We start from the raw sequence: 21478 nt of genomic DNA, 5'->3' as shown, positions 1-21478 counted from the left end.
CCTGATGAAACATCAGAAAAATTGGTTAGTCAAAGGTTAACTAAAATGTCTTCCCTACATCGTCTTTGTCGCAAGGCTTCTTCTTGAACAAACGGCGTCTGCTTTGATAGGCTTGAATGAACGTTGAAATGGGCTGATTGGCCGGCACATATGCTTACCGGACTGCCAGCGTGATCAACTAAGTCATTAGCAGTGTCACGTAAGTTGTGCAGTTAGTTTCAGCCTTCCAAACTGAAACCTTCGTGGGTCAGATGCTGACTATAGTGCAACCCAGATAAGCGCTCTCTGGGACGAGATATCTATGCCATTCACTGGCAAATCCTGGAACCAGACACCGGCTGACGGTCGGCACTACATAGCCATACTGGCCATGATAGTGTTAGGAAGTCACTGCCAGAGAGGATCGTCGTGTTGCTATAATGTCTTCAGAAAAATCTTTGTGAAGGCTGAGCCTGTGACTATACTTATCTAGTCTTAATATCCGTCACACCCGCGCCGTCACAGCTTTATATCGGTAGAAGTTTTGATACCACTGTGCACCCACAACTAATTCTGAGTCGAACATGTTCTGTTTTTCACGAATGAAATCAGAGTTCCGTGGATCGTGGAATGCTAAGGTCAAATACAAGCCCCACTAGCACTAACGATAACAAGCAAGATAAGATCAATCAAGAAAACGAATCAGGACATAATGATGGGGTCCGGTAACATCGGGAGTGCCTCCAGTTTCATTAAGTAACAGCGCAATAAGTCACATTAGCTATAGTGTCCAAGCTGCCCAGGTAAAATAGGCTTCGATCAATGATGGTAGTATTGTTTATAATGACATCAGCAAGAAGTTCTCATACTAACATCATTACAGTAACTGCGACTGCCAGTAGGGTCACAAAAGTCATATATGAAAAGTACTAGTCAGCTGAAAGCTAGGGATGTGGGAGGACAAGAGTGGCATATATGAGAGACCGAGTGAAAAGTATGGTAGTAACATATCACAATGAAATTTACGAGGTACAAGAAAAGTTAGCGCCAGATTCTGTGGAAAGAGCTTGGTATCTGAACGGATTTAATAGATTCACATGAATTTGCGATCGGGCCTTGGTAACAGCGGGACAAGCCTAGTTTGCTGTATTTCCGGACCCATGGTGGCAAGGTACCTGCAATTCCGATCAGGTTTAGTGATGCGGCTACCAATGAGAAATTCATATTACCTCTGAGATTCGTAACTCCAAGAATGGTTGCCTCGAGCCCACATTGCTGTCCGGTCAAGATATTCTTTGACTAGGGCGTCAACGGAAGCTCCCCACGAAGGAACTTTCACAAGACCGTCGATGAATCGTTTCTGAACTTCGGTGTGATAGTGCGCTGCCCAGGCCATTGCACCGCCTACGTCAAGGCCGAGGTCAAACATGATGGTACTGATGATGTTATGGGCTTCGTTCCCAACCGCTTGTTCTTTGTTGTATGATATCATGTCCTGTTAAAGATCGTGAGCATACTACAAACCAAGACGTCCTCAATACCGATTTACATTGTCGATCAGAACTAAGTCTGTGATGCATTCAGCGAGATCCATGATCACGGGATCGTACAACACTTCATCAGGAAGGTCGATTCCCATCTCCAATATTGGGAAAGAAGGTATTACGCCAACAGTTTTGCGCCGGAGTTTCAAGTAGTCATCGAGACTGCGCCTATGATCTTGTCCACGGTCAAGAGCCTCGGCAACTACTGCATAAAGGTATGCAGGAAAGGTCTCAAGGAAGTGACGTTGGGAAGACAAGCTTGCGGATTGGATCGCCCGAGCCCAAAATCTATAAAACCCCTTGAACTTCAAATGATCGTCAAACAATTCAGAAGCACTTACTGTCGCGCGATTTCGCCCAGAATGCATTCGTCTTCTGGTCGTTTCTTATGAGGATTGTGTAGGGCATCGAACACGATGTCAGCCATTTCCTTCGTGAGTGCATCATTTTTGAAGTCGGTGTACTCGTCGTAAATGAAAAATAAATTCATCAAATCACAGGCAATTCGAAGGTGTTCTATTTTTTCAAAAACGGAATCAGGGTCATGTGGTGGGTGAATGGCGAGAGTACGAACCTCTTGGTGCCTTGGGATAAAGCAGTGCTGTTAGGAGGGCTATAAGAAAAATGTGTTAAATCATCATCTGAATCTAGGGTTCGTGACATAGGTCGAACCAAAATCGCATTTGTCGAATGCTTCTTGTGACTTGGGACTCAGTGCCTTGAAATCACGGAATGAAGCATCGACTTCAGCTTTCACATCTTTGTAATGAGGATTGATGGTACGAGGCCAGGGCCAGGTAACCATAGTGTCTGGGAGGTATATCGTCTTTGGGCGAGCATCCATGACTTCCGAAATATAGTTTCTGATGAGGAGTGCAAAAGTTGAAAGAAGGGCGAATTGTCGCTGGTCCAGTCCAGAGCTCCCCACAGAACTTATATGCGTGCCCAGGTCAGAATCGGCCTACCTCACATATACATCTGCAATAAATGAATCTGGTATATTCTGCTTATCCAACTACTGATGGTGGCTGTAACCATGATTCTGTCAGCGTCAGACTGCAAAGGTAGTAGGGTCGGCCTGATGAAAGATCAGAAAATTTGGTTAGTCAGAGGTTAGCCAAAACGTCTCCCCTACATCGTTTTTGTCGCGCGGCTTCTTTTTGAACTAACGGCTTCTGCTTTGATATGAGCTCGATGTAGTACATAATCACCGATCTGGTTTATCTACTTGATAGTATCTGGAATAGGTCTGAATGAACTTCCAGTTTCAATGAACATTGAAATGGAGTGATAGGCCGGTAGATATGCTTACCGGACTGCCAGCGTGATCAACTAAGTCATCAGTGTCATGTAAGTTCTGCAGATATGGTCAGCCTTGCGAACCGAAATCTTCGTTGGTCAGATGCTGACTATAGTGCAACCCAGATTGGACTTTCCGAGCGCTCTCTGGGACGAGATAACCACGCCGTTCAAATCCTGGAGCCAGACACCGGCTGACGGTCGGTACTGCGTAGCCATACTGGCCATGATGTTAGGAAGGTAGGTCTGTATCACTGGAGAGGATCAGCGTGTTGCTGTAATGTCTTCAGAAAAATCTTTGTGAAGGCTGAGGTGACTATACTTATGGGTAATGACACTCACGCGCCAAGTCCCCGGCTCCCATCTTTCCCAGAATTCATCATACTCAGATTAGTGCCATCTGCGTTGACATGCAACTTAGTAATGGAGATTGACGTTGGGTAAATACATGCAGTTTGTGATCCGTTCAGCTCTTGCAGTGCCACTGGGACCCATAATGAATTATTTTGTCCGTGTTTGTCTAGGCTTGGTCTGTTTTGCTTTTACTTTTGGTCGCGGCTGTGGCCGCTGCGATAACTTCTTGAAGTATGCCTACAGGTGACACAATAGTGTTTCTTGCCAGACGCCCGGCATATATTAATTTCCCTAGTACATTTCTCTATAAGTCTAAGTCAGCCCTCTGACTGTCCCCTTTTTGGTCTGCTTAAACTCCCCGTCCGGTATGGCCGATTGCCCCGAGGCTTGAATTAGGTGCGAGGACTCTGAGAACATCACTTGTTGGAATCTCTGCTACCTCACAACCAAATTCCAAGGTCAAGGCGCGTTCGTGTTGGGTACGTCAGTGTTGTGAATATTGGAGTGATCAGAAATCAATTCATGATACAGTAGTCCAGAGACGTCATGGCATGGGTGTACATGTGGTCCGTGCCGAGACAGTAATCGAGCTAGGACAACTGGCGTGGATCACGAGCATGTGGAACAAACCTAGAAGATGACGAGTGGAACTTTGCAAGATTTTGTGGGTAAGTATGGAACGAATGAGATCAAATGGAAGTGACTCATGAACAAAAGAAGTGTTGGCCAGGATGGTGGAGCTGCGGGACGTAAGTATGTATTCCTCACCCAACAGGAACAATACTTTCTGTAGTTGAAGCAAGCGTCTGGAGGCAATTAGTATTGAATATCGAATGAGCATGGCAGCTTGCAATCACGCAATGCAAAATCGGATACGTGCGCATCAAGTATGTAATGGACATCGGGCATTTGAGGAACCACTACCGCTGGATGGCTATATGCGAAGGGGAGCACTTACTATAGTGATGGGGAATCCATTTGCGTTCGACAAAGCCCTCCCTGGGAGTCGGGGATCAAGCTCAAGCTTCAAGTCTTATCGATATCCGTGACACCCGCGCCGTCGCAACTTTACATCATATGCAATGCGCCGGTACCACAACAAATTCTGAGTCGGGTATGTTGTGTTTTTCACAAATGAAATCAGAGTTCCGTGATTCGTGGAATGCTGAGCCCTACTAACGATAACAAGATAAGATCAATCAAGAGAACGAATGAGGACATAATGATGGGCGGCCACGAACCATGCTTTTCAAAAATCAAGGTCAAAAACTGTGCCTATAATTATCCGCACACCTCACACCGATATATAAGTGAATTGACCCACCAATTGAGGTCCCGAACTGTTACCGTGTTAAGCTTGATCGAGGAGCACTCAAGGGAATGAACCCATTTACCTGAGAATATGTCTTTAGATGTCAATAGGTCAGTTTGACGCAGATCGCGCTGAAAGTTTGGTAGTAGTATGTAGCCATGTCGCTGGGTCAGGTAAACATCGGGGTAGGCCTCCCGTTTCATTCAAGTAAATGCGACTGCCAAAAGTCATATATGAAAAATACAAGTCAGCTGAAAGCTAGAGAAATGGGAGGACAAGAGTGGCGTATATGAGAGACCGAGTGAGAAGCATGGTAGTAACATATCACAACGAAATTTGCGAGGTACAAGAAAAGCTAGCGTCAGATTCTGTGGAAAGAGCTTTGTATCTGAACCAATCTGATAGATTCACATGACTTTGTGATCGGGCCTTGGTAACAACGGAACAAGCCTAGTTTTCTGTATTTCCGGGCCCATGGTGGCAAGGTATCTGCAATTCCAATCGGGTTAAGTGCTACGGCTACCAATGAGAAATTCATATTACCTGCGAGTTTGGTAACTCCAAGAATGGTTTCCTCGAACGAACATTGCTGTCCCGTCAAGATACTCTTTGACTAGGACGTCAACGGAAGGTCCCCATGAAGGAACTTTTGCAAGACCGTCGATGAATCGTTTCTGAACTTCGGTGTGATAGTGCGCTGCCCAGGCCATTGCACCGCTCACGTCAAGGCCGAGGTCAAACATGATGATACTGATAATGTTGTGGCCTTCGTGCCCAACTGCTTGCTCTTTGTTGTAGGATATCATGTCCTGTTGAAGATCGTGAGCATACTACACACCAAGATGTCTTCAATACCGATTTACATTATCGATCAGAACTAAGTCTGTGATGCACTCAGCAAGATCCATAATAACGGGATGGTAGAACACTTCATCGGGAAGGTCGATTCCTGCCTCCAATATTGGGAAACAAGGTTTTACGCCAATAGTTTTGCGCCGGAGCTTCAGGTAGTCATCGAGACTGCGCATATGGCCTTGCTCACGGTCGCGGGCCTCGACAACTACTGAATTAATGTATTCATCGAAGGTGTCAAGGAAGTGACGTTGAGAAGGCAGGCTTGCGAATTGGATCACGCGAGCCCAAGATCTGTGCAAAAACCCCTTGGGCTTCAGATAATTGTCAAACAATTCAGAAGCACTTACTGTCGCGCAATTTCGCCGATAATGCATTCGCCTTCTGGTCGTATCTTATGGGGATTGTGTAGGGCATCGAGCAAGATGTCCGCCCTTTCCTTCGTGACTGCTTCATTCTCCATGTCGGTGTACTCCTCCACAATGAAGGATAAATTCATCAGGTCACAACCGCTTCGAAGGTGTTCTATTTTGTTCAGGAACGGAATGAGGGTTCTGTAATGCGTTAATTGCCAGAGTACGAACCTCTTGGTAAGTTGGGATAAGCCAGTGCCGTTAGGCGGGCTATAAGAAAAATATGTGTTCATCATCGTCTGAATCTAGGGCTCGTGACATAGGTCGCACCAAAATCACATTTGTCGAATGCTTCTTGTGATTTAGGACTCAGTGCCTTGAAATCACGGAATGAAGCATCGACTTCAGCTTTCACATCTTTGTAATGAGGATTGATGGTACGAGGCCAGGGCCAGGTAACCATAGTGTCTGGGAGGTATATCGTCTTTGGGCGAGCATCCATGACTTCCGAAATATAGTTTCTGATGAGGAGTGCAAAAGTTGAAAGAAGGGCGAATTGTCGCTGGTCCAGTCCAGAGCTTCCCGCAGAACTTATATATCTGCCCAGGTCAGAATAAACCTACTTCACATATACATCTGCAATAAATGAATGAGATATATTGTACTTATCCAACTACCGATGGCGGCTGTAACCATGATTCTGTCGGCGTCGGTGATGAAAGATCAAAAAAATTGGTTAATCGGAGGTCAGCCAAAATGTCATCCCCATATCGTTTTTGTCGGACGGCTTCTGCTTTGATAAGAGCTCGATATAGTACACAATAACCGATCTGGTTCGTCTACTTGATACTGATATCTGGAATAGACCTGAATGGGCTTCCAATTTCAATGATGGGGTGATACTAGGCCGGCACATATGCTTACTGGACTACCAGCGTGATCAACCATTAGTGTCACGTAAGTTCTGAAGTTAGGGTCAGCCTTGCGAATTCGTTGATCAGATGCTGACTATAGTGCAACCCAGATTGGACTTTCCGAGCGCTCTCTGGGACGAGATATCTACGCCGTTCAAATCCTGGAACTAGACACCAGCTAACGGTCGGTACTACATAGCCATACTGGCCATAGTGTTAGGAAATCACTGGAGAGGATCGTCGTGTTGCTATAATGTCTTCAGAAAAACATTGTGAAGGCTGAGGTGACTATACTTATCTAGTCTTAATATCCGTGACACCCGAGCCGTCACAGCTTTACATCATATGACATGCGCCGGTAGAAGTTTTGATACCACAACGAATTCTGAGTCGAACATGTTGTGTTTTTCACGAATGAAATCAGAGTTCCGTGGTTCGTGGAATGCTAAGGGTCAAATACAAACCCTGATAACGATAACAAGCAAGATAAAATTAATCAAGAGAACGACTGAGGACATAATGATGGGCGGCCACGCGCACGAACGCATCATGATGCTTTTCAAAAATCAAGGTTAAAAACTGTGACTATAATTACACCTCACACCGATATATAAGTGAATTCAGCCACCGATTGAGGTCCCGAACTGTTAGCGTAGGGGAATGAATGGCTCCCTCCCAGATCATATTACATTGAGTAAGGGAGTAAACCCATTTACCTGGGGATACACCTTTGGATGCCAATAATAATAAGAAGTCAGTTTGGCGGTCGCGCTGAAAGTTCGGTAGTAGTATGTAACCATGTGGCTGGGTCAGGGTCCGGTAACATCTGGGTAGGCCTCCAGTTTCATTCAAGGAACAGCGCGATAGGCCAAGAAATATACGAACATCCCATTAGAGTCCAAGCTGCGCAGGTAAAATAGGCTTCGATCAAGATTCATTATTCAATATTCAATGACAGTAGTACTTACTATGTATAACGACTCATCAGCAAAAAGTTCTGATGGTAGTAACCTAAGTGTAAGCATCATTACCTGTCCGTGTATATCGTGCCAAACAATGAGTATGAAGTAAGCCTACATGTGATGAAAACGACGTTGCCACCCACATAGTTACGTGGTTCGTTCTACCTGGAAATAGTCACTATATATTGAAATACGAGGTGTCCGTCTTACCGGGAATGTCTTGCTAGGAATGCTCCACAGCGCTGCGACGTGTAGCCACCTTGCATGTAGCACTCCCCGGGAAAAGGAGCGACACCAGACTAGGTGCAGCGATACCTAGCGATGCTAAGCGTGCCAGTTGCTACAGAGGCACACCTACTATTTCTAAGCTGAGAACACGTGTCTGGTTGTTCGCTCACGTGTGCACTGGCACTCTTTCACTCAAGTACTCAAGCTCAAGGCTAGTATGCCTTGACCACCTCAACATACTGGTGTACTGGTTCAGCAGTGATCTTGCCCAGTGACCCTATTTCTCGCGCTCGTGGGCTGTGGCATCAAGCTCTCAGGTCACGCGTTGAGTCAGTGATAAAAACCGACCCTCAAAATGTATCGAGGTCCGACCGACGCACAAACTTAGCGCGGGTATTGTAGACCAATCTGCTTCTGAATGATGCTCAGAATGACTGGCCAGATAAGTGGTTGCTTGTGCGTGCAGCGAGGCCTTGAAAAACTCTATGCATTGGCTATTTCTTACCTACGAAACGGTTCACCTTAGCTCATTTGTGTACGGGGGAGTGGGTCATGCCTGTACCTTTGGGGATCGAAGAATTCCCTCTCTTTGATCCCCTGTCATACGTCACGATGGATGGATATTCACATCGCTTATTCAGAACTTGTACTTAAGCATACTACCTCCTTAGCAGGAGGACTCTCCAACCGCCTTTTCTTAGACGTTTGTCCTACTAGATCATGACAAGAGATGTTCCAACGAGCCGTCGAGCGGTCTTGCTCGCCATTTTCATCGCGTTTGGTGAGTTCATTCTCGTCACTGCCATCCTGTGCTCGTTGAACTCTTCCTTGCAGGAGGTGCGCGGGTTTCATATACAGACTATAAAACGTACGTCGTTGATTACCAACTGCAAAGCTCCCATTTCTTTGCTTACATGGGCAGTAGATTGACACACCTACGGTGATACAGGCTTCCTGTTTGGGCATGATATGGGCGTAATTTCCGTATGTACTCCTACTTCCTCAATCCTCGGCACATCCGAGTCTAAACCGTTCGTCTACTCTAGGGATGTCTGACTTTATTCGCCGATTCGGCCAAGAAGGAATAGATGGTCAGTACTACCTGTCAAGTTCGAGACAATCGATCATCGTCTCTTCTGTCGGCTGGGTAGGACCACGATATTTGATTCTACTCTGTGCTGACATTCACACCCATCGTAGCACGTTCTGGTGAGGGAACTATATCTCGTTACTCTTATAATAATCTGACGATGCTTAAAGTAGAGCCATCGCCCAAGCGTTCACATCTGATCGGCTTGGACGCCGTGGATCCATTCTGTTCTGGTCGGCTATCTTTACTGTCGGCGTAGCCATCCAAACCGGCACGACATACTCTCGTTCAGTTGGTAATAGCGACACCTTCTTTCAGAGTGCAGGTGCAAGGCGAGTCTTGAATTTATGTACTTAATGCAGTTTAGCTCATGTAATGTCAGGCTTTCACCTTATATCATCCAGACAGTTCTTGGAGCTGTGTCAGTTTTTGGAACTCTCCCCGCACTGTACTTCATCGAGGCTTGGGGTCGCCGAAAGGTATTCCTTCTTCCATTAGACGATCAGAGGAGAAATTTACTTTTTTCTCTAGTCCCTTCTACTTGGCGCATCTGCGCAAGCTGTCTGCACTAATCGTTCGTGCACATTATCCGTTGACAAAGAGTGCTGAACTGATACTTGCACTAGGTTGCTGTGGTTGGGCATACCACCCTTGCGCCTACCGGAATACCAACTTCGGCACTTACTGCTCGCAATAGAGCTGGGAGCGACGTCGCTATCGCTTTCGCAGTATGTCAAGTGTTCAGCTTCGGTACAACTTGGGGACCTACTCCGTGGGTGTATCTTGAGGAGTCTTTCCCTCTTCGAGTGCGCCCCAAGTCAATTGCTCTCGGCAGCGCGACCAGTACGATTGCTCTCCATTTTCACTATTTGAATTCGTTACTCACGCTTATCCAAGACTGGTTCTGGAACTTCATGCTTTCATTCTTCTCTCCAAGGATTGTCGATCGGTGAGTTTAAACTACAGCCAAAGGTTCGGAAAACATTTCTCGGTATCTGAACACCTCACTAGGATTGGTCCAATGATAATGTTGGTCTTTGGCATGCTTGTCTTTGGATATATCTATGTATATTTTGCCATTCCTGAAACCAAAGGTCTAACTTTAGAAGAGGTGATGATTCATGCACATTGTAAATTGCTGCCCATCTGATGAACAACTAGGTGGACGAGTTGTACCGCTCTGGCATTCTGCCCTGGCGATCAGTAGGCTGGCGACCGAGTGAGAAGTATCATCACGAAGTGCATGAGAAAGGAGCTTCTGACTCGGTGGAGAAATCCTGAAGATATATATGCGCTGTAATACTACGTATCGATACGATGGTGTCCGTGTACTTGTACGCTGACCATGTTATTTTAAACGATGAGCAAGCTATGTTTTCACAGACTGTTTCCGATTAGGGAAGACACTATAGAATGAGGCAGGTATCAATATATGAGAGACCGAGTGAGAAGCATGGTAGTAACATATCAAAACGAAATTTACGAGGTACAAGAAAAGCTAGCGTCAGATTCTGTGGAAAGAGCTTGGTATCTGAACAGATTTAATAGATTCACATGAATTTGCGATCGGGCCTTGGTAACAACGGGACAAGCCTAGTTTTCTGTATTTCTGGGCCCATGGTGGCAAAGTATCTGCAATTCCAATCGGGTTAAGTGATGCGGCTACTAATGAGAAATTCATATTACCTCTGAGTTTCATAACACCAAGAATGGTTGCCTCGAACCCACATTGCTGTCCCGTCAAGATACTCTTTGACTAGGACGTCAACGGAAGGTCCCCACGAAGGAACTTTCGCAAGACCGTCGATGAATCGTTTCTGAACTTGGGTGTGATAGTGTGCTGCCCAGGCCATTGCACCGCTTACGTCAAGGCCGAGGTCAAACATGATGGTACTGATGATGTTATGGCCTTCGTCCCAAACTGCTTGCTCTTTGTTGTAGGATATCATGTCCTGTTGAAGATCGTGAGCATACTACAAACCAAGACGTCTTCCATACCGATTTACATTGTCGATCAGAGCTAAATCTATGATGCATTCAGCAAGATCCATGATCACGGGATGGTAGAACACTTCATCGGGAAGGTCGATTCCCATCTCCAATATTGAGAAACAAGGTATTACGCCAACAGTTTTGCGCCGGAGCTTCAAGTAGTCATCGAGACTGCGCCTATGATCTTGTCCACGGTCAAGAGCCTCGGCAACCACTGCATAAAGGTATGCAGGACAGGTCTCAAGGAAGTGACGTTGGGAAGACAAGCTTGCGGATTGGATCGCGCGAGCCCAAAATCTATGCAAAAACCCCTTGAACTTCAGATGATCGTCAAACAATTCAGAAGCACTTACTGTCGCGCGATTTCGCCCAGAATACATTCGTCTTCTGGTCGTTTCTTATGAGGATTTTGCAGGGCATCGAACACGATATCCGCCATTTCCTTCGTGAGTGCATCATTTTTGAAGTCGGTGTACTCGTCGTAAATGAAAAATAAATTCATCAAATCACAGGCAATTCGAAAGTGTTCTATTTTTTTCAGAAACGGAATTAGGGTCATGTGGTGCGTTAATGGCGAGAGTACGAACCTCTTGGTGCCTCGGGATAAACCAGTGCTGTTAGGAGGACTATAAGAAAAATGTGTTCGATCATCGTCTGAATCTAGGGCTCGTGACATAGGTCGAACCATTATCACATTTGTCGAATGCTTCTTGTGACTTAGGACTCAGTGCCTTGAAATCACGGAATGAAGCATCGACTTCAGCTTTCACATCTTCGTAATGAGGATTGATGGTACGAGGCCAGGGCCAGTTAACCATAGTGTCTGGGAGGTATATCGTCTTTGGGCGAGCATCCATAACTTCCGAAATATAGTTTCTGATGAGGAGTGCAAAAGTTGAAAGAGGGGCGAATTGTTGCTGGCCCAGTCAAGAGCTTTCAGCAGAATTTATATACGTGCCCAGGTCAGAATCGGCTGACTTCACATATACATCCGCAATAAATGAATGCGGTATATTGTGCTTATCCGACGCCGGCAGGTGTGACCATTATTCTAGGCTGTAAAGGTAGGGTCAGGCTTCAGCGCTCAGCCTTGTGAAAAACGAGAAAATTTGGTTAGTCAGAGGTTAGCTGACATGTCTTTCCTACATCGTTTTTGTGGCGCGTCTTCTTTCTAACAGCTTCTGCTGTGATAAGAGCTTGATATGGTATATAGTCGCCGATCTAGCTCGTCTTCTTGATAGTATCGGGAATAGGCCTGAATGATCTACCTATATGAGCATTGAAATGAAGTGATAAGCCGGCGCATATGCTTACCGGACTGTCAACGTGATCAACTAAGTCACATAAGTTCCCAAGAGTAGGGTCAGTCTTGCGAACCGAAACCTTCATTGGACAGACTCTGACTGTAGTTCAACCCAGATTTGACTTTCCGAGAGCTCTCTGAAACTGTTACGAGATACCTACGCTGGTCAAATCCTGAACCCAGACACCGGCCGACCGTCTGTCGGTACTACGTAGCCACACTGGCCATGGTGTCAGGAAGGTAAATCAGTATCACTGGTGACTGGATAGGATCGGCGTGTTTCTATGATGTCCTCAGGAAAATATTTGTGAAGGCTGTGGTGGCTATGCTTATCTATTCTTATCCTCCGTCACAGCTTTACATTACATGCAATGCGCCGGTAGAATTTTTGACGCCACAACGGATTTTGAGTTGGAGGTGTTAACGAATGGAATCAGAGTTCCATGACTCGTGGATTGCCAAGGATCATCGATTAGGTACGAACCCGGATAACGATAACAAGCAAGATAAGATCAATCAAGAGAACGAATGGGGATATAATGATGGACGGCCACGAACACATGCCCTCCAAAAATCGAGGCTGTAAACCTGTAGTTATCCGAACCAGACGCCTCAGCGGTCACACCGACAAGCGAATTGAGACACCGACTGAAGTCCTCCAGAAATGTCGTTGAACAGCTCCCTCCCAGATCATATTACGAGCATAGAGGGGCACCCAAGGAAAAAAACCCATGCACCTGCGGACACGCCTTTGGACGCCAATAGGTCAGTCTGGCACAAATCGCCCTGAAAGTTCGGTAATAGTATGTGGCTGGGTCAGGGTAGCGGTAATGCGTCGGGAATAGGCTTCCAGTTTCATTCAAGAAACAGCGCGATAGGCAAAGCAATACACGAACATGCCATTAGTGTCCAAGCTGCCCAGGTAAAATAGGCTTCGATCAATGACAGTAGTACTGTGTATAACGACATCAGCAAAAAGTTCTGATGGTAACCTAAGTGTAACATCATTACCTGTCCGTATATATCGTGCCAAACAATGAGTATGAAGTCTACATGTGATGTAAATGTCCAGTCCAATTACAAACCATAATAATCCATTAAATGTCAATCAAATGGGACCATCCTCTACGACTCCCCAGAAACCAGACTAAGGAATCATAGGTCAACTCCAATCAATCCAAAACGCGGCGAAGGGTAGTGAACCCAGAGAGCAGCATTATAATAATCATTGCGACAACACCAGGAAGAGCCGAGTTTATTTTGAGCTGGGGTAATGCTCCAGAGCATCCGGCACATTGCCACCCTGAGTGTATTCAAAAATAAGATAAACGGCTAGCATGGGCGAACGCAGACTTACCACTATTCAAAGGTGTGTATGCCTGTGGCGTATACATAGCGAACTCAAGCTCGCTGTTTGGCTCCAGATAACCAGGCGTGGGGAATGCGCTAGGGCCACCCTGGGCCCAAATATGAAGCGTGTAGCTTGCCTGAACCAGTGGAAGGCTAGGGTTTGCGGTCTGATAGCCATATGGATACCAGACCACGCTCTGAGCGGTCCCGGGAATGACACCATCGGTGGGGCCTATAGGATATGTGTTCCCGTTTGCGACTGCCGCAACCGTGAGGGCAGTGGGTGTCACAATGATGCTCGAAAAGTTCCACCCAAACGTAACATATTCACTGGGGGCGATTTTGTAGTAGGAATTAGATTGAAGGGGAGGCATGGTTATAGTGATTGATCCAGCTTGAGCTCCTGTCGGGACTGTTGGCAACGGGGTACTCCCATTTACGAGGGATGCCGAGCCAGAGATTGATGCTGAAGGGGAAGCTGAAACTGAAGCGTTTCCATTCTGTTGTCTGCGTTGCAGATCAAGCTGACGATCCATGACTTGTTGTGCTCAAAGGAAGAAGAGTGTCTATGAGGTAGGCGGGACGACTAGCGGAAGGAGTGTGGAATGGAGAGAACAACTAGTAGTGCAACCGTGCACCTTGGGAGAGCATGACTTTGTCACACGGAATGCGTCCCAGTTCCATGCAGGGCTTGTTTTAGACTCTGCCGCAGTCGTTGTTTTCCACGGGATGTGACTGGCGTCCCAAGAAGAGCTATATCAAGCACTGCAGTCACAGCCCTCAGCCTGACCACAACAAGGCGCTGACTTGGTCCCAAAATAGGATTGGGCTGAAACGATGACCCCACGTCGAAACTGTGAACAAACTGAATCGTCCGCGTCAGCAAAAGAGTTCCCGACCACATTTTCAGAGATTGAAGTAAGGCTTAGTCTGGAGAAAGTCAACGCCAAACTCGTAGTTAACCAGAAAACCACAGCTAAACCTTGCGATTTGCATCGCAAAGCCGTCATGTTAGATCTGTCATGACGGGTCGGTGTGACTTGGTTGTCAGGTCTAGTAAGTAATAGCCGCCGATAGTGTCCCACGTATGTCGATGACAAAATGATCTAATTCAGGAAGGTAACTATAATTAGTACTACATAGCCCAAAATAACCCACGAACTTCACATCAAGCTGCTTGGTGCCGGTGGCATTTCCAAGGTGAACCGCGACTTCAGTCTGCATCCTCGGAAACCTGTGCCGGAGTGTATTCCCTCCTCTTATTTTTGTCTTTTAGACCGATAAATTCTTCTGGGCGGTGCAAGCCTTTGTTCCTATCAATGTCTTCATTCGAGTCAAGTCAATGCAGTATTTATCTTCTTGCTCGATCTTGCCCTTTGGGATGTGTAAATACACCTCATAGCTAAGAAATTAAAGTGTCGACGGACACGTTGCCATACTAGGTCCAAATGCCTTTGGAGTCTGCAGGGAGAACTTGCGTTTGGTGATGTAAATGTTATCCTAGCCCGCCGGCCTAAATGTCTTTACAATTGCCTGTGTCTTTCCCCTGGTAAGCTGCTCATAGCCTCAACGTTGATGGTGTTTGGTCGTCAGGCTGCTGGCATTTCTTCCGACATCACTGATCACCTTTGGCTCATGTATGCGTACGACGCTGTTGCACTATTCGTCTGGTAATATTGCGACCTGCCGTTGTGTTTTACGAGCCATTTCTCCAAGAATGCTAAGTTAAGTATCCATTAACATGCAGCGGGTCGATATATATCACGTTGAATCATTTTCGTATCCCAATCTATGCACCTTGAAGTATCCAGCGAGGAAAACTCTACTTCGGTTCACTGTCTTCCACAGTCTGGTACAAATCCCTGGCAATCCGCAATTGTGCCTCTCTACCCGTTTCGTTGGGAGTGTCCGGAATAGCACGGATGATCAAATACTTGCGACCTGTCAAGACATCTGGCGTGACCTTGAAAGGATCAATGCTAGAGCCAGCAGATGTTGCGGCGGCCAGAGCTGCATGAGACCCAACTACTGCACCACCAGCTTCTTGGGCAATAACTATACCGGCCTTATAGAACAGGTGAGGTGGAGATATCGAGCATATACAACAGGTCTACTTACGCAAACATCCCATGGCCTTGTCGGGAATCAACGTGATGGTCAACATAAAAGTGTAGTACACTTACCAGCAACCGATTTCCCTGTCCACGTTGCGTCAAGGCAACACGTTTGTGTCATCAAGTGTGATATGTGCAATGATACGGCTCACCAGTACAAATCTAAGCCACCTTGAGCAACCATTGAGATATTAAGCGCTGCACTACCTAGGGACCGTATGGAATGAGCCATCCGTCCCCCTGCAATTCCATCTGCAGGATCGCCCGCGAGACGCAAGAATGAATCAGACTTTGGTACCAGGGTCTTTTTGCCACGGTCAGAGCCCCATTCGACAGCTGGGAAAGTAAGTTCGGATATTCTCGTACATGACGCGTGACGTACCCAGAAGAGCCTTCTGCAAGGAGGGGAGGGGCTTAGGGTTGGTAAGGGGTAATTTTAGAGGTTGGCCATTGCCACGGGTAAGGAATGACCCTTGACCTTCGATCCCGGTGTACTTTGTGTAAGAGTCAGTGGTTGCGTTCAATCTGATAGTATTATACTGCGCACAAGGTGATCTAGGAAGGGGTTGTATATAACACCCAGAACGGGCCGCTTCTGGTAGATCAGTCCGAGAGAAATACAAGCGAATGGGAAGCCGTGGACAAAGTTCGTGGTGCCGTCTGAAAGTCACTGTTGGATCTCAACTAACTCAATAGCAGATCGTGGCCCACCGATCGGATCAACACAGAATGTCGGCTCATCTGTAAGCTCATTGCGTGTTCCAGAGGAGTATGATTCCTCTCCGATGCTGAAGACATCGATCGATCAGCATCATCCCGTTTCTGCGCGTATTATGGACTCACAATTTGAAGCTGGGGTAAGCTTTTGTGATTTCGCTCTTCACGAGCTCCTCGACAGCAACATCGTATTCAGTGACCAGATCGACGGAATTCTTCTTTTCATTGACATCCGAAGTTGACTGAATGGCTTGCGAGCCTTCGAGAATCAATGTACCGGCAGTACGCGCGAGCTTGACAGTAAAAGTCAAGATAGAGCGCAGGTCGACGGTTTGTGTATTGGCTGACATAGTGGTCGAAAGTAAGTGGAGTAATCGAGCTGAGCTGAGCTGAGTCCACTAGCTAGCCGAGTTGCGCTGAGGGCCAAGAATGTTACCTCTAAGAGATCTATTGATATCATTGAGCTTATAATTAACTAGCAGATCTAGATGCATATGTATCATCTCTGCAGCGACTGGTGTTTAACGAGACTAACTGACGCGACCACGCCACTAAAAACATGTCAAGGTCTTTGCTAGCAACGACGCATTCAAACTCGCAATCCTAAACACTGTTCTGAAATGGATGAAGGGACCAGAGTCATTGAATATGGTAATCATGGACGAAGAGGGTGCTATGATCAACGTATCTGGTGATAAGTAGAAGATGATAAATAACACGCTTTGTAGATGGGCGCGCGTACCTTCTCATATGCTGTATGGAACATACAGCGCAAGGTGAGATCCAGACTTACGAGGACCAAGAGTGGTCATCATCAGAGATACTCGCCTCTCGTAACAAGTTGTCGATTGTGGGAGCTGGGTTGAGATATCAGCAGCTGTCAGCTGCCACCTGAATCTGTCGATGATGTTACGATAATGTTCAGCCGGGCTAAAATGAAGCCTTTTGGATACCCAGTAGTTGTCAACGCCACTAGACTGGACAGTAAAGCATAGAAAAGGGTAGTCTGGAATCAGTCAATCATTTTTTCGAGATGCAGGTTAGAGTACAAACCAAAAACGCTGAAGTACCAACACAAATCCGCAAATGGAAACTGTTTTCCACACGCCAGCCAGCTTGACCGACGCGCGTCGACAAGTGCACTTAAAGCCTGCTAGAACCCCTCATACTTCCACTTATCTACTACCTGTAAACCATGTTCTTGACGCGTTCCGAGTACGGTATGTTAATTCTGAGGGCTCAACGCTGTCATATGGCAGATCTCATCGTATTTGCAGATCGTGGTGTCAACACATTCTCCCCAGAAGGTCGGCTGTTCCAAGGTGCGTTAGATAACCCGACATTCTGAAATTGCTATTGAAAGGATATAGTCGAATATGCTATCGAAGCTATCAAGGTACGCATAATATCGTACAACACGGCAACTCATATCTCATATTCCTCAGCTCGGATCGACAACAGTTGGCGTACGCACTCCGGACGGCGTAGTCCTCGCAGTTGAGAAGCGCGTTCAATCTCCACTCCTAGAATCAAGCTCCATAGAAAAGATTATGGAAATCGATACCCATCTAGGATGCGCAATGTCAGGCCTCACAGCTGACGCTCGCACAATGATTGACCATGCACGCGTCACCGCCCAGAACCACGCTTTTACTTATGACGAGAAGATTAAAGTGGAGAGTGTCACTCAGGCTGTGTGTGATCTGGCATTGCGATTTGGTGAGAGTGTGCACGACGAAGAGGCGATGATGAGTCGGCCGTTTGGTGTTGCGCTGCTTGTTGCTGGTGTCGACGAACTGGGACCACAACTGTGAGTGCAATCGAGTGGATAGCCTTGTTCAACCTGATCCCATACGGACCCTTTGTAGATACCACACGGATCCCTCGGGCACCTTCATGCGGTATAATGCAAAAGCCATAGGGTCAGGCTCAGAAGCAGCACAAAGCGAGCTACAAGACAAGTGGCATAAGGTATAATTCTCATTTCTTGAACGTGTTTTTTTTGGTATTAAACACACAATTGAACAGCAAATGACGTTGCTTGAGGCGCAAAAACTGACGCTGCGAGTTCTAAAGCAAGTCATGGAGGAGAAACTAGACCACCACAACGTCCAGTTGGCACAGGCATGTGTCTCCCTACGTTCTCTCTCAAATATTCGTAACCAACTTCGCCACAGGTCACGCCACAGAAAGGATTTGCGATACTAGATGAAGTACAACTGAAGGAAATTATTGACGCCATGTAATGTTTCAGGTAGATGACGGTATTAATCAAACAGCCTCGGGACGTCTTTGCTAACATTTAGTGATTGCAAAACCTGGTCAATGTTCAGAGAACTAAACTATTATTACACGAATGGGAATGGCATATCACTTCAACTTTCTAATCAACTGGAAGGTAGAAAAATGAAAAGACGAGAGTAACACCTGCGAGCGGCAGTGCGAAAGCATATCTATTGTAGCTTAATCACAACGAAGTGCAAGAAAAGTCAGGACCAGCTCATGCGGAAGGAGCTGCATATAGTAGTTGTGAGCGCCCGGCGCTGACCTTTGGCAATAACGGGATAAGCCTAGTGTGTTGTACTTCCGGGCCCTTGGCGGCGAAGTACCTGCAATTTCAATCGGGTTAAGTGATGGTTCATACCAACGAGAAACTGTCATTACCTTTGACCCTCATAACTCCAAAAATAGTTTGCTAGAGCCCAGTTTGCTACTCCGTCAAGGTACTCCTTGACTAGGACGTCGATGGAAGGTCCCCATGAAGGAACCTTCGCAAGACCGTCGATAAATCGTTTCTGAACTTCAGCATGATAATGTGCTGCCCAAGCCATCGCGCTGCCTCTGTCGAGGTCCAGTTCCAACATGACAATGTTGATCAGATTATGGAATTCGTGCCCAGCCGCTTGCTCCTTGTTGTACGACATCATGTCCTGTGAAAGATGTTAGCACACCGCAAACTATGAAGTTCTCAATATCCCTTTACATTATCGATGATCAAGAGCTCTGTGATGCAATCAGCAAGATCCATGATGACGGGATGGTAGAACACTTCATCAGGAAGGTCTATCCCCATCTCTGTTATTAGGAAACAAGGCTTTGCGCCAATAGTCTTGCGCCGGAGCTTCAGGTAGTCATCGAGACTGCGCTTCCGGTCTTGCTCACGGTCGAGGGCCTCGACAATTACTGAATTAATGTATTCTTCGAAGGTTTCACGGAAGTGACGTTGAGAAGGCAGGCTTGGGGATCGAATCGCACGAGCCCAAAATCTATGCAAAAACCGCTCGGGCTTCAGATGATCGTCAAAAAATTCAGAAGCACTCACTGTCGCGCGATTTCGCCGAGAATGCATTCGCCTTCTGGTCGTATCTTATGGGGATTGTGTAGGGCATCGAGCACGATATCCACCATTTCCTTCGTGACTGCTTCATTCTCGATGTCGGTGTACTCATCCACAATGAATAATAAATTCAACAAGTCACACCCGCTTCGACGGTGTTCTATTGTGTTCAGGAACGGAATCAGGGTTCTGCGGTGATTTAATTGCCAGAGTACGAACCTCTTGGTGCGTTGGGATAAGCCAGTGCTGATAGGCGGGCTACAAAAATGTGTTAATCATCGTCAGAATTGAGGGCTCGTGAGATAGGCCGAACCGTTATCACATTTGTCGAATGCTTCTTGCAACTCAGGACTCAGTGCCTTGAAATCACGGAATGAAGCATCGACTTCAGCTTTCACATCTTTGTAATGAGGATTGATGGTACGAGGCCAGGGCCAGGTAACCATAGTGTCTGGGAGGTATATCATCTTTGGGCGAGCATCCATAACTTCCGAAATATTGTTTCTGATGAGGAGTGCAAAAGTTGAAAGAGGGGCGAATTGTTGCTGGTCCAGTCAAGAGCTTTCAGCAGAACTTATATACGTGCCCAGGTCAGAATCGGCTGACTTCACATATACATCCGCAATAAATGAATGCGGTATATTGTGATTATCCGACGCCGGCAGGTGTGACCATGATTCTGTCAGCGTTAGGCTGCAAAGGTAGGGTCAGCCTTGTGAAAAACGAGAAAATTTGGTTAGTCGGAGGTTAGCTAACATGTCTTTCCTATATCGTTTTTGTGGCGCGTCTTCTTTCTAACAGCTTCTGCTGTGATAAGAGCTTGATATGGTACATAGTCGCCGATCTAGCTCGTCTTCTTGATAGTATCGGGAATGGGCCTGAATGATCTACCTATATGAGCATTGAAATGAAGTGATAGGCCGGCACATATGCTTACCGGACTGTCAACGTGATGAACTAGGTCATTGTGTCACATAAGTTCCCCATGGGGGTAGGGCCTGGGGCAGTCTTGCAAACCGAAACCTTCGTTGGACTGTGGTGCAACCCAGATTGGACTTTCCGAGAGCTCTCTGGAACTGTTACGAGATATCTACGCCGTTCAAATCCTGAACCCAGACACCGGGCGACCGTCGGTCGGTACTACGTAGCCACACTGGCCATGGTGTCAAAAAGGTAGATCAGTATCACTGGATAGGACCAGCGTGTTTCTATGATGTCCTCAGGAAAATATTTATGAAGGCTGAGGTGACTATACCTATCTACTCTTATCCGTAGCGCCTGCTCCGTCACAGCTTTACGTTACATGCAATGCGCCGGTAGAAGTTTCGACGCCACAACGGATTTTGAGCTGTATTTTTTACGAATGGAATCGGAGTTCCATGACTTGCCAAGGGTCAGGTAGGAACCCTGATAACGATAACAAGGAAGGTGAGATCAGTCAAGAGAACGAATGCGAATAATGGTCGGCCACGAACCCATGCTCCTCAAAAATCAAGGTTGAAAACTATACCCGTAGTTATCCGAAGCAGACGCCTCAGCGGTCACACTGATAAGCGAATTGAGTCACCGACTGAAGTCCTCCAGAAATGTCGTTGAACAGCTCCCTCCCAGATCATATTACGAGCATAGAGGGGCACCCAAGGAAAAAAACCCATGCACCTGCGGACACGCCTTTGGACGCCAATAGGTCAGTCTGGCGCAAATTGCGCTGAAAGTTCGGTAGTAGTATGTGGCTGGGTCAGGGTAGCGGTAATGCATCGGGAATAGGCTTCCAGTTT

The 21478-nt window shown here is 46.6% G+C and overlaps 8 protein-coding genes across 8 annotated transcripts; 2 read left to right on the top strand and 6 right to left on the bottom strand.

The window, feature by feature from the left end:
• Positions 1-847: 847 nt before the first annotated feature.
• Positions 848-2520, bottom strand: F5147DRAFT_332452 (terpenoid synthase). The gene is made up of 6 exons (XM_041429257.1): positions 2196-2520; positions 2098-2136; positions 1865-2039; positions 1529-1811; positions 1209-1474; positions 848-1154 (listed from the first exon to the last, which is right to left on the bottom strand). The coding sequence occupies exons 1-6, from the start codon at positions 2365-2367 to the stop codon at positions 1073-1075; spliced, it is 1017 nt and encodes a 338-aa protein (XP_041289331.1). The 5' UTR covers positions 2368-2520; the 3' UTR covers positions 848-1072.
• A 2318-nt stretch (positions 2521-4838) lies between these two features.
• F5147DRAFT_332438 (isoprenoid synthase domain-containing protein) lies at positions 4839-6318 on the bottom strand. The gene is made up of 6 exons (XM_041429256.1): positions 6024-6318; positions 5925-5963; positions 5691-5865; positions 5352-5634; positions 5032-5297; positions 4839-4977 (listed from the first exon to the last, which is right to left on the bottom strand). Exons 1-6 carry the CDS (start codon positions 6193-6195, stop codon positions 4896-4898), a joined length of 1017 nt encoding a protein of 338 aa, XP_041289330.1. The 5' UTR covers positions 6196-6318; the 3' UTR covers positions 4839-4895.
• Positions 6319-9243: 2925 nt separating this feature from the next.
• On the top strand, positions 9244-10168 carry F5147DRAFT_582490 (uncharacterized protein; the record flags this gene model as incomplete). The annotated part of the gene is made up of 6 exons (XM_041431656.1): positions 9244-9366; positions 9419-9478; positions 9514-9730; positions 9785-9836; positions 9899-9998; positions 10049-10168. 6 exons carry the CDS (start codon positions 9244-9246, stop codon positions 10166-10168), a joined length of 672 nt encoding a protein of 223 aa, XP_041289329.1.
• A 401-nt stretch (positions 10169-10569) lies between these two features.
• On the bottom strand, positions 10570-11736 carry F5147DRAFT_777164 (terpenoid synthase; the record flags this gene model as incomplete). The annotated part of the gene is made up of 5 exons (XM_041441951.1): positions 10570-10839; positions 10894-11176; positions 11233-11407; positions 11467-11505; positions 11565-11736. The coding sequence occupies 5 exons, from the start codon at positions 11734-11736 to the stop codon at positions 10570-10572; spliced, it is 939 nt and encodes a 312-aa protein (XP_041289328.1).
• Positions 11737-13150: 1414 nt separating this feature from the next.
• On the bottom strand, positions 13151-14179 carry F5147DRAFT_332234 (uncharacterized protein). Its single transcript, XM_041429255.1, has 2 exons — positions 13540-14179; positions 13151-13485 (listed from the first exon to the last, which is right to left on the bottom strand). The coding sequence occupies exons 1-2, from the start codon at positions 14066-14068 to the stop codon at positions 13355-13357; spliced, it is 660 nt and encodes a 219-aa protein (XP_041289327.1). The 5' UTR covers positions 14069-14179; the 3' UTR covers positions 13151-13354.
• A 1005-nt stretch (positions 14180-15184) lies between these two features.
• On the bottom strand, positions 15185-16798 carry F5147DRAFT_711216 (myo inositol monophosphatase). The gene is made up of 8 exons (XM_041438310.1): positions 16490-16798; positions 16358-16434; positions 16194-16306; positions 16029-16140; positions 15799-15982; positions 15716-15730; positions 15651-15666; positions 15185-15597 (listed from the first exon to the last, which is right to left on the bottom strand). Exons 1-8 carry the CDS (start codon positions 16711-16713, stop codon positions 15355-15357), a joined length of 984 nt encoding a protein of 327 aa, XP_041289326.1. The 5' UTR covers positions 16714-16798; the 3' UTR covers positions 15185-15354.
• Positions 16799-17464: 666 nt separating this feature from the next.
• F5147DRAFT_711213 (proteasome subunit alpha type 5) lies at positions 17465-18755 on the top strand. The gene is made up of 7 exons (XM_041438309.1): positions 17465-17583; positions 17641-17685; positions 17734-17759; positions 17809-18173; positions 18232-18334; positions 18392-18487; positions 18541-18755. Exons 1-7 carry the CDS (start codon positions 17559-17561, stop codon positions 18607-18609), a joined length of 729 nt encoding a protein of 242 aa, XP_041289325.1. The 5' UTR covers positions 17465-17558; the 3' UTR covers positions 18610-18755.
• On the bottom strand, positions 18756-20287 carry F5147DRAFT_711209 (terpenoid synthase). Its single transcript, XM_041438308.1, has 6 exons — positions 20014-20287; positions 19920-19958; positions 19686-19860; positions 19347-19629; positions 19028-19293; positions 18756-18972 (listed from the first exon to the last, which is right to left on the bottom strand). Exons 1-6 carry the CDS (start codon positions 20183-20185, stop codon positions 18864-18866), a joined length of 1044 nt encoding a protein of 347 aa, XP_041289324.1. The 5' UTR covers positions 20186-20287; the 3' UTR covers positions 18756-18863.
• Between the last annotated feature and the right edge of the window lie 1191 nt (positions 20288-21478).

Source organism: Suillus discolor (assembly GCF_016758755.1).
Source record: "Suillus discolor strain FC423 chromosome Unknown F5147scaffold_56, whole genome shotgun sequence".
Classification (NCBI taxonomy): Eukaryota; Fungi; Basidiomycota; class Agaricomycetes; order Boletales; family Suillaceae; genus Suillus; species Suillus discolor.
The sequence above is the reverse complement of the archived record's forward strand: the minus strand, read 5'-3'. Positions and strand labels throughout refer to the sequence as shown.

Coding starts and splice junctions, on each gene's coding strand:
- F5147DRAFT_332452 (XM_041429257.1), bottom strand. CDS start 2,367: ATGGATGCTCGCCCAAAGACGATATACCTCCCAGACACTATGGTTACC. Junction 2,040..2,097: donor TTATCCCAAGGCACCAAGAG/GTTCGTACTCTC, acceptor TTGAAAAAATAG/AACACCTTCGAATTGCCTGT. Junction 1,475..1,528: donor ACTTAGTTCTGATCGACAAT/GTAAATCGGTAT, acceptor GATCTTTAACAG/GACATGATATCATACAACAA.
- F5147DRAFT_332438 (XM_041429256.1), bottom strand. CDS start 6,195: ATGGATGCTCGCCCAAAGACGATATACCTCCCAGACACTATGGTTACC. Junction 5,964..6,023: donor ATTCGACAAATGTGATTTTG/GTGCGACCTATG, acceptor TTTTTCTTATAG/CCCGCCTAACGGCACTGGCT. Junction 4,978..5,031: donor TGGAGTTACCAAACTCGCAG/GTAATATGAATT, acceptor TTGGAATTGCAG/ATACCTTGCCACCATGGGCC.
- F5147DRAFT_332234 (XM_041429255.1), bottom strand. CDS start 14,068: ATGGATCGTCAGCTTGATCTGCAACGCAGACAACAGAATGGAAACGCT. Junction 13,486..13,539: donor ATACACACCTTTGAATAGTG/GTAAGTCTGCGT, acceptor GAATACACTCAG/GGTGGCAATGTGCCGGATGC.
- F5147DRAFT_711216 (XM_041438310.1), bottom strand. CDS start 16,713: ATGTCAGCCAATACACAAACCGTCGACCTGCGCTCTATCTTGACTTTT. Junction 16,307..16,357: donor ATTCTGTGTTGATCCGATCG/GTGGGCCACGAT, acceptor AGTGACTTTCAG/ACGGCACCACGAACTTTGTC. Junction 16,141..16,193: donor ACCCCTTCCTAGATCACCTT/GTGCGCAGTATA, acceptor TCTTACACAAAG/TACACCGGGATCGAAGGTCA.
- F5147DRAFT_711213 (XM_041438309.1), top strand. CDS start 17,559: ATGTTCTTGACGCGTTCCGAGTACG. Junction 17,584..17,640: donor CTTGACGCGTTCCGAGTACG/GTATGTTAATTC, acceptor TCGTATTTGCAG/ATCGTGGTGTCAACACATTC. Junction 17,686..17,733: donor AGAAGGTCGGCTGTTCCAAG/GTGCGTTAGATA, acceptor GAAAGGATATAG/TCGAATATGCTATCGAAGCT.
- F5147DRAFT_711209 (XM_041438308.1), bottom strand. CDS start 20,185: ATGGATGCTCGCCCAAAGATGATATACCTCCCAGACACTATGGTTACC. Junction 19,959..20,013: donor ATTCGACAAATGTGATAACG/GTTCGGCCTATC, acceptor ACATTTTTGTAG/CCCGCCTATCAGCACTGGCT. Junction 18,973..19,027: donor TGGAGTTATGAGGGTCAAAG/GTAATGACAGTT, acceptor TTGAAATTGCAG/GTACTTCGCCGCCAAGGGCC.